This window comes from Phasianus colchicus, chromosome 34 (genome assembly GCF_987193195.1).
Source record: "Phasianus colchicus chromosome 34, bPhaCol1.hap1.1, whole genome shotgun sequence".
Classification (NCBI taxonomy): domain Eukaryota; kingdom Metazoa; phylum Chordata; class Aves; order Galliformes; family Phasianidae; genus Phasianus; species Phasianus colchicus.
The window spans coordinates 1,487,429-1,507,376 of NC_143469.1; the positions used below are offsets into that span (position 1 = coordinate 1,487,429).

Below are 19,948 nucleotides of genomic sequence, written 5' to 3' on the forward strand. Positions count from 1 at the left end.
TTGGGGTCATCAAGGGTCACCAGATCCCAATACTGGGGTCTTCAAGGGTCACCAGATCCCAGTATTGGGGTCTATGAGCTCCATGGTTCACCAAATCCCAATATCGGGGTCCCAAATTGTCCCCAAATCCCAATATTGGGGTCTATGAGCTCCATGGTCCCCATATCCCAAAAGTGGGGTCTCCTTGGGTCCCCATATCAGAACATTGGGGTCTATGAGTTCTATGGGTCATCGAATCCCAATACTGGGGTCTCCATGGGTCCCCAAATCCCAATATTGGGGTCCTCGTGTCCTATGGGGTCTGATGTCCCAAATGGGGTCCTCATATCCCATAGGACCCCAAATCCCAATATTGGGGTCTCCAAGGGTCCCCAAATCCCAATATTGGGGTCCTCCTGTCCTATGGGGTCTGATGTCCCGAAATGGGGTCCTCAAATCCCAATACTGGGGTCTCCATGGGTCCCCAAATCCCAATATTGGGGTCCTCGTGTCCTATGGGGTCTGATGTCCCAAATGGGGTCCTCATGTCCCAAAGGACCCCAAATCCCAATACTGGGGTCTCCAAGGGTCCCCAAATCCCAATATTGGGGTCCTCCTGTCCTATGGGGTCTGATGTCCCCAAATGGGGTCCTCAAATCCCAATACTGGGGTCTCCATGTGTCCCCATGTCCCAATATTGGGATCCTCGTGTCCTATGGGGTCTGACGTCCCCAAATGGGGTCCTCACGTCCCATAGGACCCCAAATCCCAATATTGGGGATGCCAGGGGTCCCCAAATCCCAATACTGGGGTCCCTAGGGGTCCCCAAATCCCAATATTGGGGTCCTCATGTCCTATGGGTTCCGATGTCCCCAAATGGTGACCTCAAATCCCATACTTCCCCAAATCCCAATACTGGGGTCTCCAAGGGTCCCCAAATCCCAATATTGGGGTCCTCGTGTCCTACGGGGTCTGACGTCCCCAAATGGGGTCCTCATGTCCCAAAGGACCCCAAATCCCAATACTGGGGTCCCCATGTGTCCCCAAATCCCAATATTGGGCTCCTCGCATCCCATAAATCCTCCTGGCCCCAAATCATGGTCCCCACACCTCACGTGTCCCCACCTCCCACCCCATAAGTCCCCAAATCCCACCCTATAGACCCCCCCCACCCCATAGATGCCCCCGCCCCATAGATCCCCAAATCCCACCCCATAGATCCCCCAACCCCACTCCATAAGTCCCCCCACCCCATAAGTCCCCAAATCCCACCCCATAGATCCCCAAATCCCACCCCATAGACCCCCCCACCCCATAGGTCCTCCCACCCCACCCCATAAGTCCCCAAATCCCACCCCATAGATCCCCCCACCCCACCCTATAAGTCCCCCCACCCCATATGTCCCCAAATCCCACCCCATAGATCCCCCCACCCCACCCTATAAGTCCCCCCACCCCATATGTCCCCAAATCCCACCCCATAGATCCCCCCACCCCATAAGTCCCCAAATCCCACCCCATAGATCCCCCCCACCCCATAGATCCCCAAATCCCACCCCATAGATCCCCCCGTCCCTAGATCCCCAAATCCCACCCCATAGATCCCCCCACCCCACCCCATAAGTCCCCCCACCCCATATGTCCCCAAATCCCACCCCATAGATCCTCCCACCCCCTAAGTCCCCAAATCCCACCCCATAGATCCTCCCACCCCATAGATCCCCAAATCCCACCCCATAAGTCCCCAAATCCCACCCCATAGATCCTCCAACCCCATAGATCCCCCCACCCTATAAGTCCCCAAATCCCACCCCATAGATCCCCCCACCCCACCCCATAAGTCCCCAAATCCCACCCCATAGATCCTCCCACCCCATAGATCCCCAAATCACACCCCGTAGATCCTCCCACCCCACCCCATAAGTCCCCCCACCCCATAAGTCCCCAGATCCCACCCCATAGACCCCCCCCACCCCATAGATCCCCCCACCCCACCCCATAAGTCCCCAAATCCCACCCCATAGACCCCCCCCACCCCATACATCCTCCCACCCCACCCCATAAGTCCCAAATCCCACCCCATAGACCCCCCCCACCCCATAGATCCTCAAATCCCACCCCATAGATCCTCCCACCCCATAGATCCCCAAATCCCACCCCATAGATCCCCCCACCCCACCCCATAAGTCCCCAAATCCCACCCCTTAGATCCTCCCACCCCATAAGTCCCCAAATCCCACCCCATAGATCCTCCCACCCCATAGATCCTCCCACCCCATAGATCCCCCCACCCCATAGATCCCCAAATCCCACCCCATAGATCCTCCCACCCCACCCTATAAGTCCCCCCACCCCATAAGTCCCCAAATCCCACCCCATAGATCCTCCCACCCCATAAGTCCCCAAATCCCACCCCATAGATCCTCCCACCCCATAGATCGCCAAATCCCACCCCATAGACCCCCCCCACCCCATAGATCCCCCAACCCCACCCCATAGATCCCCAAATCCCACCCCATAGATCCCCCCACCCCACCCCATAAGTCCCCCCACCCCATAAGTCCCCAAATCCCACCCCATAGATCCCCCCGCCCCATAGATCCCCAAATCCCACCCCATAAGTCCCAAATCCCACCCCATAGATCCTCCCACCCCATAGATCCCCCCACCCCATAGATCCCCAAACCCCACCCCATAGATCCCCCCCAACCCCATCGCTCCCCCAAATCCTACAACCCCCCCCCACCCCACAAACGGCCCCCAGCCCCCCCAGCCCCCCAGCCCCCAATTCCCCCCACCTTGCACGCCCCTTGCACGCCCCTTGCACGCTCACTGCCTTGCTTTCCCCTCGCACGCTGGCATCGCAAACCCTCTGCATCGCACGCCCCTTGCACGCCCAGAACTGCCTGGCACACCCGTGCGGGCCTTGCACACCCCTTGCACACCCAGAACCGCCTTGCACGCCCATGTGTGCATCACACGCCCCTTGCACGCTCATGGCATTGCTTTCCTCTCGCATTCTGGTCGCATTGTACACATGTTGCTTTGCACGCTGCTTGCACGCCCACTGCCTTTCACGCTCCTTGCACACCCGTTCTACTGCAAGACTGTCTCCCCACGCAAACCCATTGTGTTACACACGCCTTGCAGGCGCATTGCACGCCCCTTGCACACCCATAGCTGTATTGCACGCCCACTGCACGCTCATCGTAGTGCTTTCCCCATGGATACCGGCTGCATTGCACACCCACAGCCTTGCACACCGCTCGCACACCCATCCCACTACAAAGCTGTTTCACGCCCCTTGCACACACACAGCATTGCACACCCCGTGCAAGTCCGTTGCACGCTCCTCGCGTGCTGTTTGCACACTCGCTGCATCAGCGTCACGTGCAATTTCCAGTAGCGATGCATGACCTTTGCACACTCATTGCACACGCACGGCCTTGCACATCCGCAGCACTCTTACGACCAAGCACGCTCAGTGCCTTGCACACCCACTGCCCCGCACATGCGCTCCTGTTGCACTCCCACAGCATTGCACGCTAATCACCTTGCACACGCGCATCCCCGCACTCACCTTGCACAAGCAGTGCACACCCGTTCCTTTACACACCCACCACATTGCTCCCGCGCACACTTGCACTTCCACACCTTGCACACTCACACCCGCAGCATTGAACATCAACTTGCTTTGCACACCCACCGCACACCCATTCCCTTGCACACGCACTGCATTGTACACAGATGCCCTTTCACACACACTGCACACCCGCTGTATTTCATACCCACAGCCTTGCACGCCCATTGCCTTACACACCCATTACACATGCACACACAGCCTTGCACACCCATTGCACTGCACAACCATTACTTTACACATCCATTGCGTTGCAGACACTTGCCCTTGCACACGCACCGCACACCCATTCCCTTGTACACGCATCGCGCTGCACACCCGCAGCCTTGCGCGCCCACTGCCTTACACACGCATTGCACACACCTGCACAGCCTCGCACAGGCAGTGCACTGCACAACCGTTACTTTACACAACCATTGCATTGCACACCCAGCCCTTGCACACCCACCACACCCCCCCAGCACTGGTGTGCCCCTTTTTGCACCTCTCCTCCCCCCCGCCCCCCTTGCACACCCATTGCATCGCACACACGCCTTGCACGCGCACTGCAAACCCACTGCACTTCATACCGACCGCCTTGCACACCCGTTCCCTTGCACGTGCATTGCATCGCACAATTCTCTCGCACACGCATTGCACTGTACATCTCTTCCCTTGCACGCTCATTGCCTGACACACCCACAGCTTTGCACACCCGCCCCTTGCACATCCACCACACTTCCCAACTTTCCCAGCACCCCCCCCACTCCACGTCTGGCACTTTGGTTCTCTCTTTTGCACCCAGCCCCCCTTGCACACCCATGGTCTTGCACACTCACAGCCTTGCACACTCACAGCCTTGCACACCAACCCCTTGCACACCCCCCATCTTCCCAGCCCCCCCCCAACCCCTATACAGCACTGTGGCTCCCTTTTTCACAACCCCCCTCCCCCAGCCCCCTTTGCACACCCATTCCCTTACACACTCACAGCCTTGCACACCCACCCCTTGCACTCCCCCCCACCTTCGCAGCTCCCCCCCCCAACCCTCCTATACAGCACTGTGGCTCCCCTTTTCCTCTCCCCCAGCCCCCCTTGCACACCCACAGCCTTGCACACCCACTCCCTTGCACACTCACTGCCTTACACACTCCCAGCCTTACACACCCACCACATCCCCCCTTCCTACCCAACCTCCCCCCCCCCCATACATCACCGGGGGCCGCATTTCACAACCCCCCTCCCCCATCCCACCCTGCACGCCCGTTCCCTTGCACGCGCACTGCCTTACACACTCACAGCCTCGCACACCCACCCCTTCCACACCCCCCCAACCTCCCCAACCCCCCCCGCTCCCCCCCCCCTACGCACCACCATCCCCATTTTTCCACCCCAGCCCCCCCCCCCTCCTCGCACACTCCTCGCACACCCCTTGCACACTCGTTGCACACTCACCCCTACCTTGCGTGGCAGAGCAGACCAGCACGGCGGTGAGCAGCAAAGTGCGCAGGGCGGGGGCGGGGCGAGCCATGTTGGATTGGGGGGGGGGGGGGTGTAAATTTGGGGAGGGGGGGTCTTTAATTTGGGGGGGGGGGGGGGGCCGGAAGCCCCCCAGGCTCCTCACCGGGCCAGGACCTGCAGGGGGGGGGGGGCGGATTAATGAGGGATTAACGAAGGATTAATGAGGGATGTCATTTAGGGGGGGGGGGGGGGGTTTCATGCTCGCAGCCCCCCCCTCAATTCTACTATAATTGCTGGTGGGGGGGGGGTCCTGATTGCCATCCCCCCCCCCCCCGCTCCCACCCCCCCCCCTTCCCCAGCAGCGGGGCATTATGGGATGCGGGCAGCTCCCATCCGGCGCGTTGCCATGGAGACGGCGCCGCGGTGCATTGTGGGCAACTCCCCAGCATCGCCCCCCCCCCCCCCCCCCTCCTTAAAATCACTGCTGGGGGGGGGGCGGGGGGGACATTTTAGGACCCAACCGGGGTTTGGGGGGGGGGTGGGGGGGGGAGGAGCGCAGCCCCCCCCCCCCCAAGTGCCTCAGTTTCCCCATGGGGGGGGGGGTGCAGAATAACCCCCCCCCCCCCCAAAAAAAAATAACGATGGGGATTCAGACATTTTACCCCCCCCCTCCTCTTCTTTTACGCCCCCCCCCCCCCATCTGATGTCTGCATCCACACCGGGTGGGGGGGGGGGGGGGGAAATGATGGGAGGGGGGGGGGGGCGGGGGGGGGCGATTAGAGTCCCAATCATTGCCCCCCCCCTTCCCCCCCCCACCCCGTTAATGACCCCTTCATTGCAGTCCCCCAATTCACCGCCCCCCCCCCCCATTTTCACAGCCTTCCCCCCCCCCCCCCAAAATTTTACGGTGCCCCCCCCCATCTCCCAACCCCCGCCCTTCCCCTCCCCATCCCTTATCGCACGATGCCCCCCCCCCGCACCGCACCCCCCCCTCCCCACATCCCGACCCCCCCCCCGAATTTTACACGCCGCTTCCCCATTTCTCCCCCCCCCCATTTTCCCCCCCCCCCCATTTCATGTCCCCCCCCCCCCCCCAGGCGCTCCCCGCATTGCACAACACCCCCCCCCCCAATTTTGTTTCCTGCAGAACCCCCCCGCGTTACAACGCCCTCTCACCCCCCCCCCCATCGCAACCCCCCCCCATCGCAACCCCCCCCCATCGCAACCCCCCCCCATCGCACCCCCCCCATCGCAACCCCCCCCCATCGCAACCCCCCCATCGCAACCCCCCCCATCGCAACCCCCCCCCCAATTTCCCCCATACAGCCCCCCCCCACCCCCTCTCCACCCCCACCCCCTTTTCTTCTTTCCCCCCCCCCAATTTTCTCAGCCCCCCCCCCACCCACATATCCCCCCCCCCCCCCCATTCTCCGTAACCCCCCCATAACCCCCCCATACCTGCGGGGGCTGCCGGGCCCGGGGGGGCAGCTCCATGCGGTGCGCGGCGCGGGGCGGTGCGGGCGGCCCCGACCCCCCCCACATCGCCCCCCCCCCCCCCCCCACCCTCCCGCCCCTCCAAGCTCCCCCCCCTCCCTCGGCCCCCCCCCCTTCAACCAAAGCAGACAACGGGAACAGCGCCCCCCAGTGGCCAAAGCGGCTGTCAATCAAAAAGGGGGGAGGGGGCGGTGTGGGGTGTGGGGGGGGCGGGGGGAGAAACCCGGACTGGATCGGAATGGGGATGGAATGGATGAGATGCAAAGGGAAAATGGAATTGGGGAGGGGGGGCTGGAATTTCTGGGGTGGATTTGAAGTGGGAATGGAGTGGGGGGGGTCTGGAATGTGGAATGGATTCAGAATGGACTGGATTTGGAGTAAAACCTGGCCTGGATTTGGATTGAGAGCGATTGGTGGGGGGGCTATTGGTTAAGAGAGGGGCTAAAACATGGAATGGATTCGAATGGGGATGGAATGGATGAGATGCAAAGGGAAAATGGAATTGGGGAGGGGGGCTGGAATTTCTGGGGTGGATTTGAGGTGGGAATGGATTGGGGGGGTCCGAAATGTGGAATGGATTCAGAATGGATTAAACTGTATGTGGGGGGGGGAAAACCTGGAGTGGATCTGACTGGGGATGGAATGGATGGGATGCAAAGGGAAAATGGAATTGGGGAGGGGGGGCTGGAATTTCTGGGGTGGATTTGAGAAGGGAATGGATTGGGGGGGGACTGGAATGTGGAATGGATTCAGAATGGATTAAATTGAGGGGGGGGGGAGGTAAAGTCCGGACTGGAGATGAGGGGGATGTGGAATGGATTCAGAATGGATTGGATTGGGGGAAGGGGGGTAAAACCCGGACTGGATCTGAGTGGGGATGGAATGGATGAGATGCAAAGGGAAAATGGAATTGGGGAGGGGGGCGCTGGAATTTCTGGGGTGGATTTGCGGTGGGAATGGATTGGGGGGTTCTGGAATGTGGAATGGATTCAGAATGGATTAAATTGAGGAGGGGGGAGGTAAAACCCGGACTGGAGATGAGGGGGGATGTGGAATGGATTCAGAATGGATTGGGTTGGGGGAAGGGGGGTAAAACCCGGAATGGATCGGAATGGGGATGGAATGGATGAGATGCAAAGGGAAAATGGAATTGGGGAGGGGGGGCTGGAATTTCTGGGGTGGATTTGCGGTGGGAATGGATTGGGGGGGCTGGAATGTGGAATGGATTCAGAATGGATTGGACTGGGGGGTAAAACCCGGACTGGATCGGAATGGGGATGGAATGGATGAGATGCAAAGGGAAAATGGAATTGGGGAGGGGGTCTGGAATTTCTGGGGTGGATTTGAGGTGGGAATGGATTGGGGGGGGACTGGAATGTGGAATGGATTCAGGATGGATTAAATTGAGGGGGGGGGGAGGTAAAGCCCGGACTGGAGATGAGGGGGATGTGGAATGGATTCAGAATGGATTGGCTTGGGGGAAGGGGGGTAAAACCCGGACTGGGTGGAAATGGGGATGGAAGGGATGAGAAGCAAAGGGAAAATGGAATTGGGGAGGGGGGAGCTGGAATTTCTGGGGTGGATTTGCGGTGGGAATGGATTGGGGGGGACAGGAATGTGGAATGGATTCAGAATGGATTGGATTGGGGGAAGGGGTAAAACCCGGACTGGATCGGAATGGGGGTGGAATGGATGAGATGCAAAGGGAAAATGGAATTGGGGAGGGGGGGCTGGAATTTCTGGGGTGGATTTGAGGTGGGAATGGAGTGGGGGGGGTCTGGAATGTGGAATGGATTCAGAATGGACTGGAGTTGGAGTAAAACCTGGCCTGGATTTGGATTGAGAGCGATTGGTGGGGGGGCTATTGGTTAAGAGAGGGGGTAAAACGCGGACTGGATCTGAGTGGGGATGGAATGGATGAGATGCAAAGGGAAAATGGAATTGGGGAGGGGGGCTGGAATTTCTGGGGTGGATTTGCGGTGGGAATGGAGTGGGGGGGGACTGGAATGTGGAATGGATTCAGAATGGATTAAACTGTATGTGGGGGGGGAAAACCTGGAGTGGATCTGACTGGGGATGGAATGGATGGGATGCAAAGGGAAAAATGGAATTGGGGAGGGGGGCTGGAATTTCTGGGGTGGATTTGAGGAGGGAATGGATTGGGGGGGGTCTGGAATGTGGAATGGATTCAGAATGGACTGGAGTTGGAGTAAAACCTGGCCTGGATTTGGATTGAGAGCGATTGGTGGGGGGGCTATTGGTTAAGAGAGGGGGTAAAACGCGGACTGGATCTGAGTGGGGATGGAATGGATGAGATGCAAAGGGAAAATGGAATTGGGGAGGGGGGCTGGAATTTCTGGGGTGGATTTGCGGTGGGAATGGAGTGGGGGGGGACTGGAATGTGGAATGGATTCAGAATGGATTAAACTGTATGTGGGGGGGGAAAACCTGGAGTGGATCTGACTGGGGATGGAATGGATGGGATGCAAAGGGAAAAATGGAATTGGGGAGGGGGGCTGGAATTTCTGGGGTGGATTTGAGGAGGGAATGGATTGGGGGGGGTCTGGAATGTGGAATGGATTCAGAATGGACTGGAGTTGGAGTAAAACCTGGCCTGGATTCGGATTGAGAGCGATTGGTGGGAGGGCTATTGATTAAGGGGGTGCTAAAACACGGAATGGATCTGAACAGGAATGGAATGGAAGACAAGCAAAGGGAAAATGCAATGGGGGGGAGAGGCGGGGGTAATTCCTGGGGTGGATCTGCAGTGGGAATGGATTGGGGGGGAATATGGAATGGATTCAGAATGGATTGGACTGGGTGGGGTAAAACCTGGCCTGGATTTGGATTGAGAGTGAATAGTTGGGGGGGGATATTGATTAAAGGGGGGGGTAAAACACGGACTGGATCGGAATGGGAATGGAATGGATGAGAAGCAAAGGGAAAATGCAATCGGGGGGGGGGAGGGTAATGTCTGGGGTGGATCTACAAAAGGAATGGACTGAGGGGGTGCAGGGGGGGGGATATGGAATGGATTCAGAGCAGATTGGTCTGGGGGAGGGGGGGAAAACCCGGCCTGGATTTGAATTGAGGGTGAATGGGAGTCTGGGGGTAGGAAAACATGAAGTGGATCAGGGGTGGAATGGACTCGAATGGGGCACTGAGGGGGGGGAGGGGTAAGGTCTGGTGTGGATCTGCGGGAGGAATGGATTTGGGGGGGGGGTGCTATTGATTAAGGGGGGGGTGGTGGTAAAACTCGGAATGGATCCAAACGGGAATGGAGCAAAGGGAAAACCTGGGGGGGGGGCTGAAACCTGGCCTGGGGGGGCAGGGAAACGTGGCCTGGATCACAAACTGGAATGGATTGGAAGGAAAAATGGATCGTGGGGGTGGTAAAACTCAGCCCAGTGCTGGGGACGGAGCTGGAGGGAAAGAAACTGGGGGGGGGGGTAAAATTTGGAACGGATCTTCATCAGGAATGGGGGGGGGTGGGGAGGAAATAGAAATAAAACCTGGTGTGGATTTGCTGTGGGAACTGGAACGAAACCTGGCTCCGGGGTGGGGGAGGGGGTGGTAAAACCCGGAGTGGAATCGGGTCAGGAATGGATCAGAAGGTAAAATGAAGCCCTGGGGGAGGAAAAGACGGAATGGATTCATCTGGGAATGGAGATGGGAGGGAGAAAACCCGGCCTGGATCAGGAGTGGGATGGAGCGGGGCTGAAACAGGGAACCAAGAGGGAAAATAAGGAATGGATCCACGGCAGGAATGGAGCGGGAGGAAAACAGCATCCTCAGGGGGTGGGAAGGGGACAAAACCTGGCCTGGATTTCACTGTGGGAAGGGAATGGTGCCACAATCTTACCTAAAGGGGTAAAACCCGGTCTGGATCTGCACTGGGATTCAAGTGAGAGCCAAACCAGTCCTTGGGGGGGCAGAAAAACCTGGAGTGGATTCTCCCAGGAATGGAACGGGGTGCGAATGTGGCTGGAGGTGGGGAAAACCTGGCCTGGATTTCACTCTGTGGGACGGGGGGTGTAAAATATGGAATGGATTCGTATCAGGAATGGACTGGATGGAGTAAAATTGAGCCTGGAATGGGGTAAAACCCGGCCTGGATTTGGGGTGGGAACAGACTGAGGGTTAATGGGCACCGAGGGGGGAGGGGGGGCAAGAAAACCTGGAGTGGATCTGGATGGGAACGGACTGGGGGGGGGAAACACGGCCCACCTGATGTTAATTAACCGCACCCTACTAATAGTAGCACGAGTGGTAATTAACATATGCTAATGAGCCACGGGGAGGGTAATTAAGCACCGCTGGCTCGTTAAGGTGGAGGAAATTAATCCCGGCATTCGTTAAGGCACGGGTACGCCGTCCTGCGCCGCAGCAGCGGCGGAGTTAGCGCGAGGTAATTAACAGCGCGGGGTAATTAGCGATCACCGGGAGGCACGCCAGTGCGCATGCGCAGCCTACATCAGGGAGCGCCGGAAGTGGGTTCGAAATCCCCGCCCACCGAATGCGTCACTTCCGGGAGTGAACGCTTGGGTGGTGTTAGGCCGCCCCTCACGCCCCGCCCACTCCGCTGTCAATCTTCTCTATCCCCGCCCCCATGCGTTGACCACGCCCCTTTCCCCCGCCCCCCGCCCCCTCCCGGTCCCGCCCCCGCCCGAAGCCACGCCCCCGCCTCCGCCCCCGGGTTCTATTTTTATCCGGGAGCAACCAATAGGCGGCGGGCGGGGGCGGGCCGAGCGCCGTACGGACGGCTCCCTCAACCAATAGACGGCCTGACTTTAGCGGCGGCCTGGCCCAATGGCGGGCGGGTAGGATGAGGAGACCAATGGGAGAGCGTCGATCGAACCGTACGACCAATGGGATGCGGGAGGCGGGGCTTTAGGGGGGCGGGCGGCCGGGAGCGGGCGGCCGGGCCGGGCCGGGCCGAACGCGGAGCCGACGGGGCCCGAAATGGGAAACGCCGCCGCCGCCAAAAAGGGCGGAGAGCTCGAGAGCGGTGAGAGGGCCGGGGGGGGGGGGGCAGGGGAGGGGGGGGGGTCTGGGGTCTGCGGGAAACGGGCCTGGGGGAACACGGCGGGGGGGGGGGGGGCTGAGGGAAAAGGGGGTCTGGGGGGGTTGGGGAGGGCCTGAGGGGGCTGGGGGGGGGGAAGGGGGGCTGGGGTGGTCGTGAGGGGAATCTGAGGGGGGGCTGAGGGGGAATGGGGGGCTGGGGGGGCTCTAGGGGGGTCCTGGGGGGGGGCTGAGGGGGTCTGGGAGGGACTGGGGGGCTTTAGGGGGGTCTTTGGGGGGTCTGAGGGGGGGGAAGGGAGGCTGGAGTGGTCGTGAGGGGAATCTGAGGGGGAAGGGGGGTCTGGGGGGGTTCTAGGAGGGCCCTGGGGGGGGCTGAGGGGGGTCCTGGGAGGGACTGGGGGGCTTTGGGGGGACATGGGGGGGGTCTTGGGGGGGCCTGAGGGGGCTGGGGGGGGGAAGTGGGGCTGGAGTGGTTGTGAGAAGAATCTGAAGGGGGGACTGAGGGGAAATGGGGGGCTCTAGGGGATATGGGGGGGCTCTATTGGGGTCCTGGGGGGGGACTAGGGGGAGCCCTGGGGGGGGCTGAGGGGGTCTGGGAGGAACTGGGGGGCTTTGGGGGGACCTGGGGGGGGTCTTTGGGGGGTCTGAGGGGGGGGAAGGGGGGCTGGAGTGGTTGTGAGGGGAATCTGAGGGGGACGGGGGGACTGGGGGGGTCCTGAGGGGGACTAGGGGGGGCCCTGGAGGGGGCTGAGGGGGTTTTGGGGGTCCTGGGAGGGACTGGGGGGCTTTGGGGGGACGTGGGGGGGGTCTTGGGGGGGCCTGGAGGGGGAAAAGTGGGGCTGGAGTGGTTGTGAGTGGAATCTGAGGGGGGGGCTCTAGGGGAAAGGGGGGCTGGGGGGGTCTGGGGGGGCTCTAGGGGGGGACTGAGGGGGTCTGGGAGGGTCTGGGGGGCTTTAGGGGAACCTGGGGGGGGTCTTTGGGGGGTCTGAGGGGGGGGAAGGGAGGCTGGAGTGGTCGTGAGGGGAATCTGAGGGGGACTGGGGGGGTCTGGGGGGGCTCTAGGGGGGCCCTGGGGGGGGCTGAGGGGGTCCTGGGGGGGCTGAGGGGGTCTGGGAGGGACTGGGGGGCTTTGGGGGGACCTGGGGGGGGTCTTTGGGGGGTCTGAGGGGGGGGAAGGGGGTCTGGAGTGGTTGTGAGGGGAATCTGAGGGGGGTCTGGGGGGGCTCTAGGGAGGTCCTGGGGGGGGCTGAAGGGGTCTGGGAGGGACTGGGGGGCTTTGGGGGGACCTTGGGGGGGTCTTTGGGGGGTCTGAGGGGGGGGAAGGGGGTCTGGAGTGGTCGTGTGGGGAATTTGAGGGGGGGCTGAGGGGGAATGGGGGGCTGGGGGGGTCTAGGGGGCTCTAGGGGGGCCCTGGGGGGGGCTGAGGGGGTCTGGGAGGGACTGGGGGGCTTTGGGGGGACCTGGGGGGGGGTCTTTGGGGGGTCTGAGGGGGGGGGGAAGGGGGGCTGGATTGGTTGTGAGGAGAATCTGAGGAGGGCCTGAAGGGGAAAGGGGAACTGGGGGGGTCCTGAGAGGGACTGGGGGGGGACTGGGGGGCTTTGGGGGGACCTGGAGGGGGTCTTTGGGGGATGTGGGAGGGGAAAGTGGGGCTGTAGTCGTCGTGAGGAGAATCTGAGGGGGGGTTGAAGGGGAAAGGGGAATTGGGGGGGGTCCTGAGAGGGACTGGGGGGGTCTGGGGGAGACTGAAGGGGGTCCTGGGGGGGGTCCTGGGGGGCTCTAAGAGGGTCCTGGGAGGATCTGGGGGGCTTTAGGGGGGTCCTGTGGTGGTCCTGAGGGGTCTTAGGAGGGTCTTGGGGGAATCTGGGGGGTCCTGCGGGGATCAGGGGGACTTTGGGGGGGGGGGCTTGGGGGACCCTGAGGGGGTTTGGGGGACTCTGGGGTGGATTGTGGGACCTCTGGGGGGGTCTGGGGGAGACTGGAAGGGGGTCCTGGGGGGGTCCTGGGGAATTCTGGGAGGGTCTTGGAGGGATCTGGGGGGGGCTTTGGGAGCCTGGGGGGTGTCTTGGGGGGGGTCGTGAGGGGGATTGAGGGGCTCTGGGGGGTCCTAGAAGGGACTGGGGGGGCTTTGGGGGGCTGAGGGGGGGTCTTGGGGTGTCCTGAGGGGACTGGGGGGTCCTGGGGGGGTCCTGGGGGCTTTGGAGGAGAATCTGTGGTGGGGTTGAAGGGGAAAGGGGAATTGGGGGGGGGTCCTGAGAGGGACTGGGGGGGTCTGGGGGAGACTGAAGGGGGTCCTGGGGGGGTCCTGGGGGGCTCTAGGAGGGTCCTGGGAGGATCTGTGGGGCTTTAGGGGGGTCCTGTGGTGGTCCTGAGGGGTCTTAGGAGGGTCTTGGGGGGATCTGGGGGGGTCCTGGGGGGATCAGGGGGACTTTGGGGGGGGGGCTTGGGGGACCCTGAGGGGGTTTGGGGGATGCTGGGGTGGACTGTGGGACCTCTGGGGGGGTCTGGGGGAGACTGGAGGGGGTCCTGGGGGGGTCCTGGGGAATTCTGGGAGGGTCTTGGGGGGATCTGGGGGGGGCTTTGGGGAGCCTGGGGGGTGTCTTGGGGGGGGTCGTGAGGGGGATTGAGGGGCTCTGGGGGGTCCTAGAAGGGACTGGGGGGCTGAGGGGGGGTCTTGGGGTGTCCTGAGGGGACTGGGGGGTCCTGGGGGGGTCCTGGGGGCTTTGGAGGAGAATCTGAGGTGGGGTTGAAGGGGAAAGGGGAATTGGGGGGGGGTCCTGAGAGGGACTGGGGGGGTCTGGGGGAGACTGGAGGGGGTTCTGGGGGCTTTGGGGGGTCCTGAAGGGATCAGGGGGGCTTGGGGGGACTCTGGGGTGAACTGTAGGGGCTCTCTGGGGGTCCTGGAGGGACCCTGGGGGGGTCTTGGGGGGCTCTGGGGGGGGCCTGGGGGAATCAGAGGGGCTCTGAGAGGGCCTGGGGGGTCCTGGGGGAGATTGGGGGGGAATGGGGGGGGAATGGGGGGGCTCTGAGGGGTCCTGGGGGTTTCTGGGGGGTCTTGGGGGTCTTGGAGGGATGGGGGGGGGAACTGAGGGAATCTGGGGGGACTGGGGGCTCTGGGAGGGCCTGGGGGGGACTGGGAACCTCCTGGGGGGTCTGGGGGGGTCCTGAAGGGGGCTGGGGGGGGGGTACTCAGCCCCCCACCCCCAGGCAGGGATGAAAAGGGGGCGGGGCTTGGTGACAGAGGGCGGGGCTTGCGGTTGCCCTGGGGACGGGGGGCAGCACCCGGGGGGCGGGGCCTGGAGGAGAGGGGGCGGGGTTAGGCGGGAGGGGGGCGGGGCTTGGTGAAAGGGCTGTTGGGAATAGGGTTGGGCGTCGCCATGGAGATGGGGGCGGGGCTAGCGGGAGGGGGCGGGGCTGCTGGAAAATGGGGCGTGGCTATGGGAGATGGGGGCGGGGCTATCGGAAAGGAGGCCTGGCTATTGGTGGGGCTGTTTGAGGAAGGGGGCGTGGTTATCGGAAAAGGGGGTGTGGCTATCGTGGAAGGGGGCGGGGCTTGAGTAGGTGCGCGGCTGGGGTGTCCCCTGGGTTTGGGGAGGGGGGGTGGGGGGGGGGGGGGAACAGAAACAAAGCCCAGCCAGGCAGTACTGAGGGGTGGTGGCACCGGAGGGGACCGAGGGGACAACGTGGGGGGGGGGGCCTGGGGGTCTTTGGGGATATTAAGGGGTGGGGTTGGGGTCACTTGGGGGCGGGGGGGGGGGCGTGGGGGGATATTGGGGGTCCTGGGGGGGGGCATCGAAGGGGCACTGAGGGGTATTGGGGATTTTTATTGGGGGGGGGCAGCAGGAGGGGCGTTGGGGGCTGGGGGGAGGGGGATTGGGGGGGGGGGGGGGCAATGTGGGGTATTGGGGGGTTTTGAGGGATTGGGGGGGGGGGTATTGAGGACACCGGGGGGGTCATTAGGGCTGTTTGAGGTCAGCTGATGGCACCCGGGGGGGGGCAGTGGGGTTGGGACCCCCCCTTCCAGCTGTGGGTGCAGCTGCTGCTGTGGGGGCTGCTGCTGGGGCGGCTCCTGCGTTACGGCTGGGGGGGGGGCGAAGGGGGGGGGGAGCAGGAGGAGCCCCCCCGGGGTCAACTGTGAGTTGGGGGGGGGGGGGGGTCAAATTTGGGGAGGGGGTCAGACAGAGCCCTGCTTTGAAGCCCCCCCCCCCCCTTTGTTATTTATGGGTCCCCAATTGGAGTGCTTGGGGGGGGGGTCAGCTGTAACTTATTTACGGGGGGGGGCTATAAGAGCCAACCCCCCCCCCCATTTCATTATTATTTTAGGGCCCCCCCCCAACCATCTGCCAACCGTTTTGGGGGTTCCTCACCTCATCTTGGGGGGAGGAGGGGGGGGGGGGGGGGTGGATTATTCCACTGTGGTTTTACTGGGTTGTACTGGGAGGGGCGAGGCAGGGCTGTGGGGGGGGGGGGGAGGGGGGGGCGCGGGGGGGGGGGGGGGGTGCTGACCCCTGCGTGGGCCACGTGTGTCCCTGGGGCCAAAGTCTGTCCCCCCCCCCCCCCCCCCATCCGGGGTCATCGCCCTGCAGCACTGCCCAGCTCTGCAGCATGGATGATGGTGAGGGGGGGGGAGGGGGGGGGGAAGGACTGGGGGGGGGTCCTGGGGGGGTCTGGGGGGGGACTGAGGGGTCCTAGATGGTCCTGAGGGGATCTGGGGAGGGATTGGGGGGGACTGGGGGGTCCTGAGGGGTCATAGGTGGTCCTGGGGGGATCTGGGGGGAGGGGGGGTCTTGTTGCTGACCCCCCCCCTGTGTTTTATTTCCCCCCCCTCCCCCCCAATGCCAACAGTGAAGGAGTTTTTGGCACGGGCGAAGGAAGATTTTCTGAAGAAATGGGAAAACCCAGCACAGGTATGGGTGCCCCCCCCCCCAAAAAAAGTCTCCTTCTGTGGCACCTGGGTCCCTGCTAAAGGCTGTGGGGGGGGGTCTTGTGTCCCCCCTCCAGGTGTCTTGGGGGGGTCCAATGGTTTTTTTTGTCTTTTTCCAAGGGGGGGGTCCTGATCCGTTCTTCTTCCTTACATCCCTGTCAGGGGTTCAGTGTCTCCTTTTGTTCCTTAGATCCTTTTTGGGGGGGGGTCCTTTTAAGGGTTCCGTGCCCCCTCCTGTCCCTTTGGTCCCTTTAGGGTGTCCCATATTCTTTTGGGGGGGGTCCCACATCCCTTTGGGGGTCCCATGTCCCTTTTTGGGGTCCCATGTCCTCTCCTGTCCCTTTGGGATGTCCCACATCCCTTTGAGGGGGTCCTATGCCCATTTGGGGGTCCCATGTCCCTTTGGGGGGGTCCATGTCATTGTGGGGGGGTCCCATGTCCCCTCCTGTCCCTTAGGTCCCTGTTGGGGGGTCCCATATCCCTTTGGGGGTCCCATGTCCCCTCCTGTCCCTTTGGGATGTCCCACATACCTTCGGGGGGGTCTTATGTCCATTTTGGGGTCCCACATCCCTTTGGGGAGGGGTCCATGTCCTTTTGGGGGGGTCCCATGTCCCCTCCTGTCCCTTAGGTCCCTGTTGGGGGGTCCCATGCCCCTTTGGGGGTCCCATGTCCCTTCCTGTCCCTTTGGGATGTCCCACATCCCTTTGGGGGGATCCTATGCCCATTTGGGGGTCCCACGTCCCTTTGGGGAGGGGTCCATGTCCTTTTGGGGGTCCCACGTCCCCTCCTGTCCCTTAGGTCCCTGTTGGGGGGATCCTATATCACTTTTGGGGGGGTCCCATGCCCCTTTGGGGGTCCCATGTCCCCTCCTGTCCCTTTGGGATGTCCCACATCCCTTTGGGGGGATCCTATGCCCATTTGGGGGTCCCATGCCCCTTTGGGGGTCCCACGTCCCCTGCTGTCCCTTTGGGATGTCCCACATCCCTTTGAGGGGGTCCTATGCCCATTTGGGGGTCCCACATCCCTTTGGGGAGGGGTCCATGTCCTTTTGGGTGTCCCATGTCCCCTCCTGTCCCTTAGGTCCCTGTTGGGGGGTCCCATATCCCTTTGGGGGTCCCATGTCCCCTCCTGTCCCTTTGGGATGTCCCACATCCCTTTGGGGGGATCCTATGCCCATTTGGGGGTCCCACGTCCCTTTGGGGAGGGGTCCATGTCCTTTTGGGGGTCCCACGTCCCCTCCTGTCCCTTAGGTCCCTGTTGGGGGGATCCTATATCACTTTTGGGGGGGTCCCATGTTCTTTTGGGGGTCCCATGTCTTTTCCTGTCCCTTTGGGATGTCCCATATCCCTTAGGGGGGATCCTATGTCCATTTGGGGGTCCCACATCCCTTTGGGGGGGGTCCATGTCCTTTTGGGGGGGTCCCATGTCCCCTCCTGTCCCTTAGGTCCCTGTTGGGGGGGGTCCCATATCCCTTTGGGGGTCCCATGTCCCCTCCTGTCCCTTTGGGATGTCCCACATCCCTTTGGGGGGATCCTATGCCCATTTGGGGGTCCCATGTCCCTTTGGGGAGGGGTCCATGTCCTTTTGGGGGTCCCATGTCCCCTCCTGTCCCTTAGGGCCCTGTTGGGGGGTCCCATATCCCTTTGGGGGTCCCATGTCCCCTCCTGTCCTTTTGGGATGTCCCACATACCTTCGGGGGGGTCTTATGTCCATTTGGGGGTCCTACATCCCTTTGGGGAGGGGTCCATGTCCTTTTGGGGGTCCCATGTCCCCTCCTGTCCCTTTGGTCTCCTTGGGGTGTCCCCCATCGTTCTGGGGGGGTCCCATGTTCTTTTGGGGGTCCCATGTCTTTTCCTGTCCCTTTGGGATGTCCCACATCCGTTTGGGGGGGTCCTATGCCCATTTGGGGGTCCCATGTCCCCTGCTGTCCCTTTGGGATGTCCCACATCCCTTTGGGGGGGTCTTATGTCTATTTGGGGGTCCTACATCCCTTTGGGGAGGGGTCCATGTCCATTTAGGGGTCCCATGTCTCCTCCTGTCCCTTTGGTCTCCTTGGGGTGTCCCCCATCCTTCTGGGGGGGTCCCATGTTCTTTTGGGGGTCCCATGTCTTTTCCTATCCCTTTGGGATGTCCCACATCCGTTTGGGGGGGTCCTATGCCCATTTGGGGGTCCTATGTCCATTTGGGGAGGGGTCCATGTCCTTTTGGGGGTCCCACGTCCCCTCCTGTCCCTTAGGTCCCTGTTGGGGGATCCTATATCACTTTGGGGGGGTCCCATGCCCCTTTGGGGGTCCCATGTCCCCTGCTGTCCCTTTGGGATGTCCCACATCCCTTAGGGGGGATCCTATGTCCATTTGGGGGTCCCACATCCCTTTGGGGGTCCCACGTCCCCTGCTGTCCCTTTGGGATGTCCCACATCCCTTTGGGGGGGTCCTATGCCCATTTGGGGGTCCTATGTCCATTTGGGGAGGGGTCCATGTACTTTTTGGGGTCCCACATCCCTTTGGGGGGGGTCCATGTCCTTTTGGGGGGGTCCCATGTCCCCTCCTGTCCCTTAGGTCCCTGTTGGGGTGGTTCCATGCCCCTTTGAGGGTCCCATGTCCCCTCTTGTCCCTTTGGTCCCTTTGGGGTGTCCCCTATCCTTTTGGGGGGGTCCCACATCCCTTTGGGGGGGGTCCCATGTCCCTTTTGGGCATCCAGTGTCCCCTCCTGTCCCTTTGGGATGTCCCACATCCCTTTGGGGAGGGGTCCCTTGTCCCTTTGGGGGTCCCACGTCCCCTCCTGTCCCTTAGGTCCCTGTTGGGGGGGTTCCATGCCCCTTCAAGGGTCCCATGTCCCCTCTTGTCCCTTTGGTCCCTTTGGGGTGTCCCCTATCCTTTTGGGGGGGTCCCACATCCCTTTGGGGGAGGTCCCATGTCTCTTTTTGAGATCCAGTGTCCCCTCCTGTCCCTTTGGGGTGTCCACATCCCTTTGGGGAGGGATCCATGTCCTTTTGGGGGTCCCATGTCCCCTCCTGTCCCTTAGGTCCCTGTTGGGGGGGTTCCATGCCCCTTCGAGGGTCCCATGTCCCCTCTTGTCCCTTAGGTCCCTATTGGGGGGGTCCCACATCCCTTTGAGGGGGTCCCATGTCCCTTTTTGGGATCCAGTGTCCCCTCCTGTCCCTTTGGGATGTCCACATCCCATTGGGGTGGGGTCCATGTCCTTTTGGGGGTCCCATGTCCCCTCCTGTCCCTTAGGTCCCTGTTGGGGGGGTTCCATTCCCCTTTGAGGGTCCCATGTCCCCTCTTGTCCCTTTGGTCCCTTTGGGGTGTCCCCTATCCTTTTGGGGGGGTCCCACATCCCTTTGGGGGGAGTCCCATGTCCCTTTTGGGGATCCAGTGTCCCCTCCTGTCCCTTTGGGATGTCCCACATCTCTTTGGGGAGGGGTCCCTTGTCCCTTTGGGGGTCCCATG

The 19,948-nt window shown here is 62.0% G+C and overlaps 2 protein-coding genes across 4 annotated transcripts in view; one reads left to right on the forward strand and one right to left on the reverse strand.

Moving 5' to 3' along the window:
* LOC116241127 (adhesion G protein-coupled receptor L1-like) overlaps nt 1–5,135 on the reverse strand; it is a 133,509-nt gene extending 128,374 nt beyond the window's left edge. The window contains 1 exon segment of the mRNA XM_090128605.1: nt 5,060–5,135. Within this exon segment, the coding sequence (XP_089984731.1) occupies nt 5,060–5,129 (70 nt within the window). The 5' untranslated portion in view covers nt 5,130–5,135.
* Nucleotides 5,136–11,432: 6,297 nt separating this feature from the next.
* Nucleotides 11,433–19,948, forward strand: part of LOC149913849 (cAMP-dependent protein kinase catalytic subunit alpha-like) — a 38,706-nt gene continuing 30,190 nt past the window's right edge. For 2 of the 3 annotated variants that reach the window (XM_090128631.1, XM_090128629.1), the window contains exons 1-2: nt 11,433–11,561; nt 16,418–16,479. In XM_090128631.1, the coding sequence (XP_089984757.1) occupies nt 11,516–11,561; nt 16,418–16,479 (108 nt within the window). In that variant the 5' untranslated portion in view covers nt 11,433–11,515. Of the gene's footprint in view, nt 11,562–16,086; nt 16,188–16,417; nt 16,480–19,948 lie in introns of those variants that run through there. The other variant, XM_090128630.1, reaches the window with a different exon arrangement.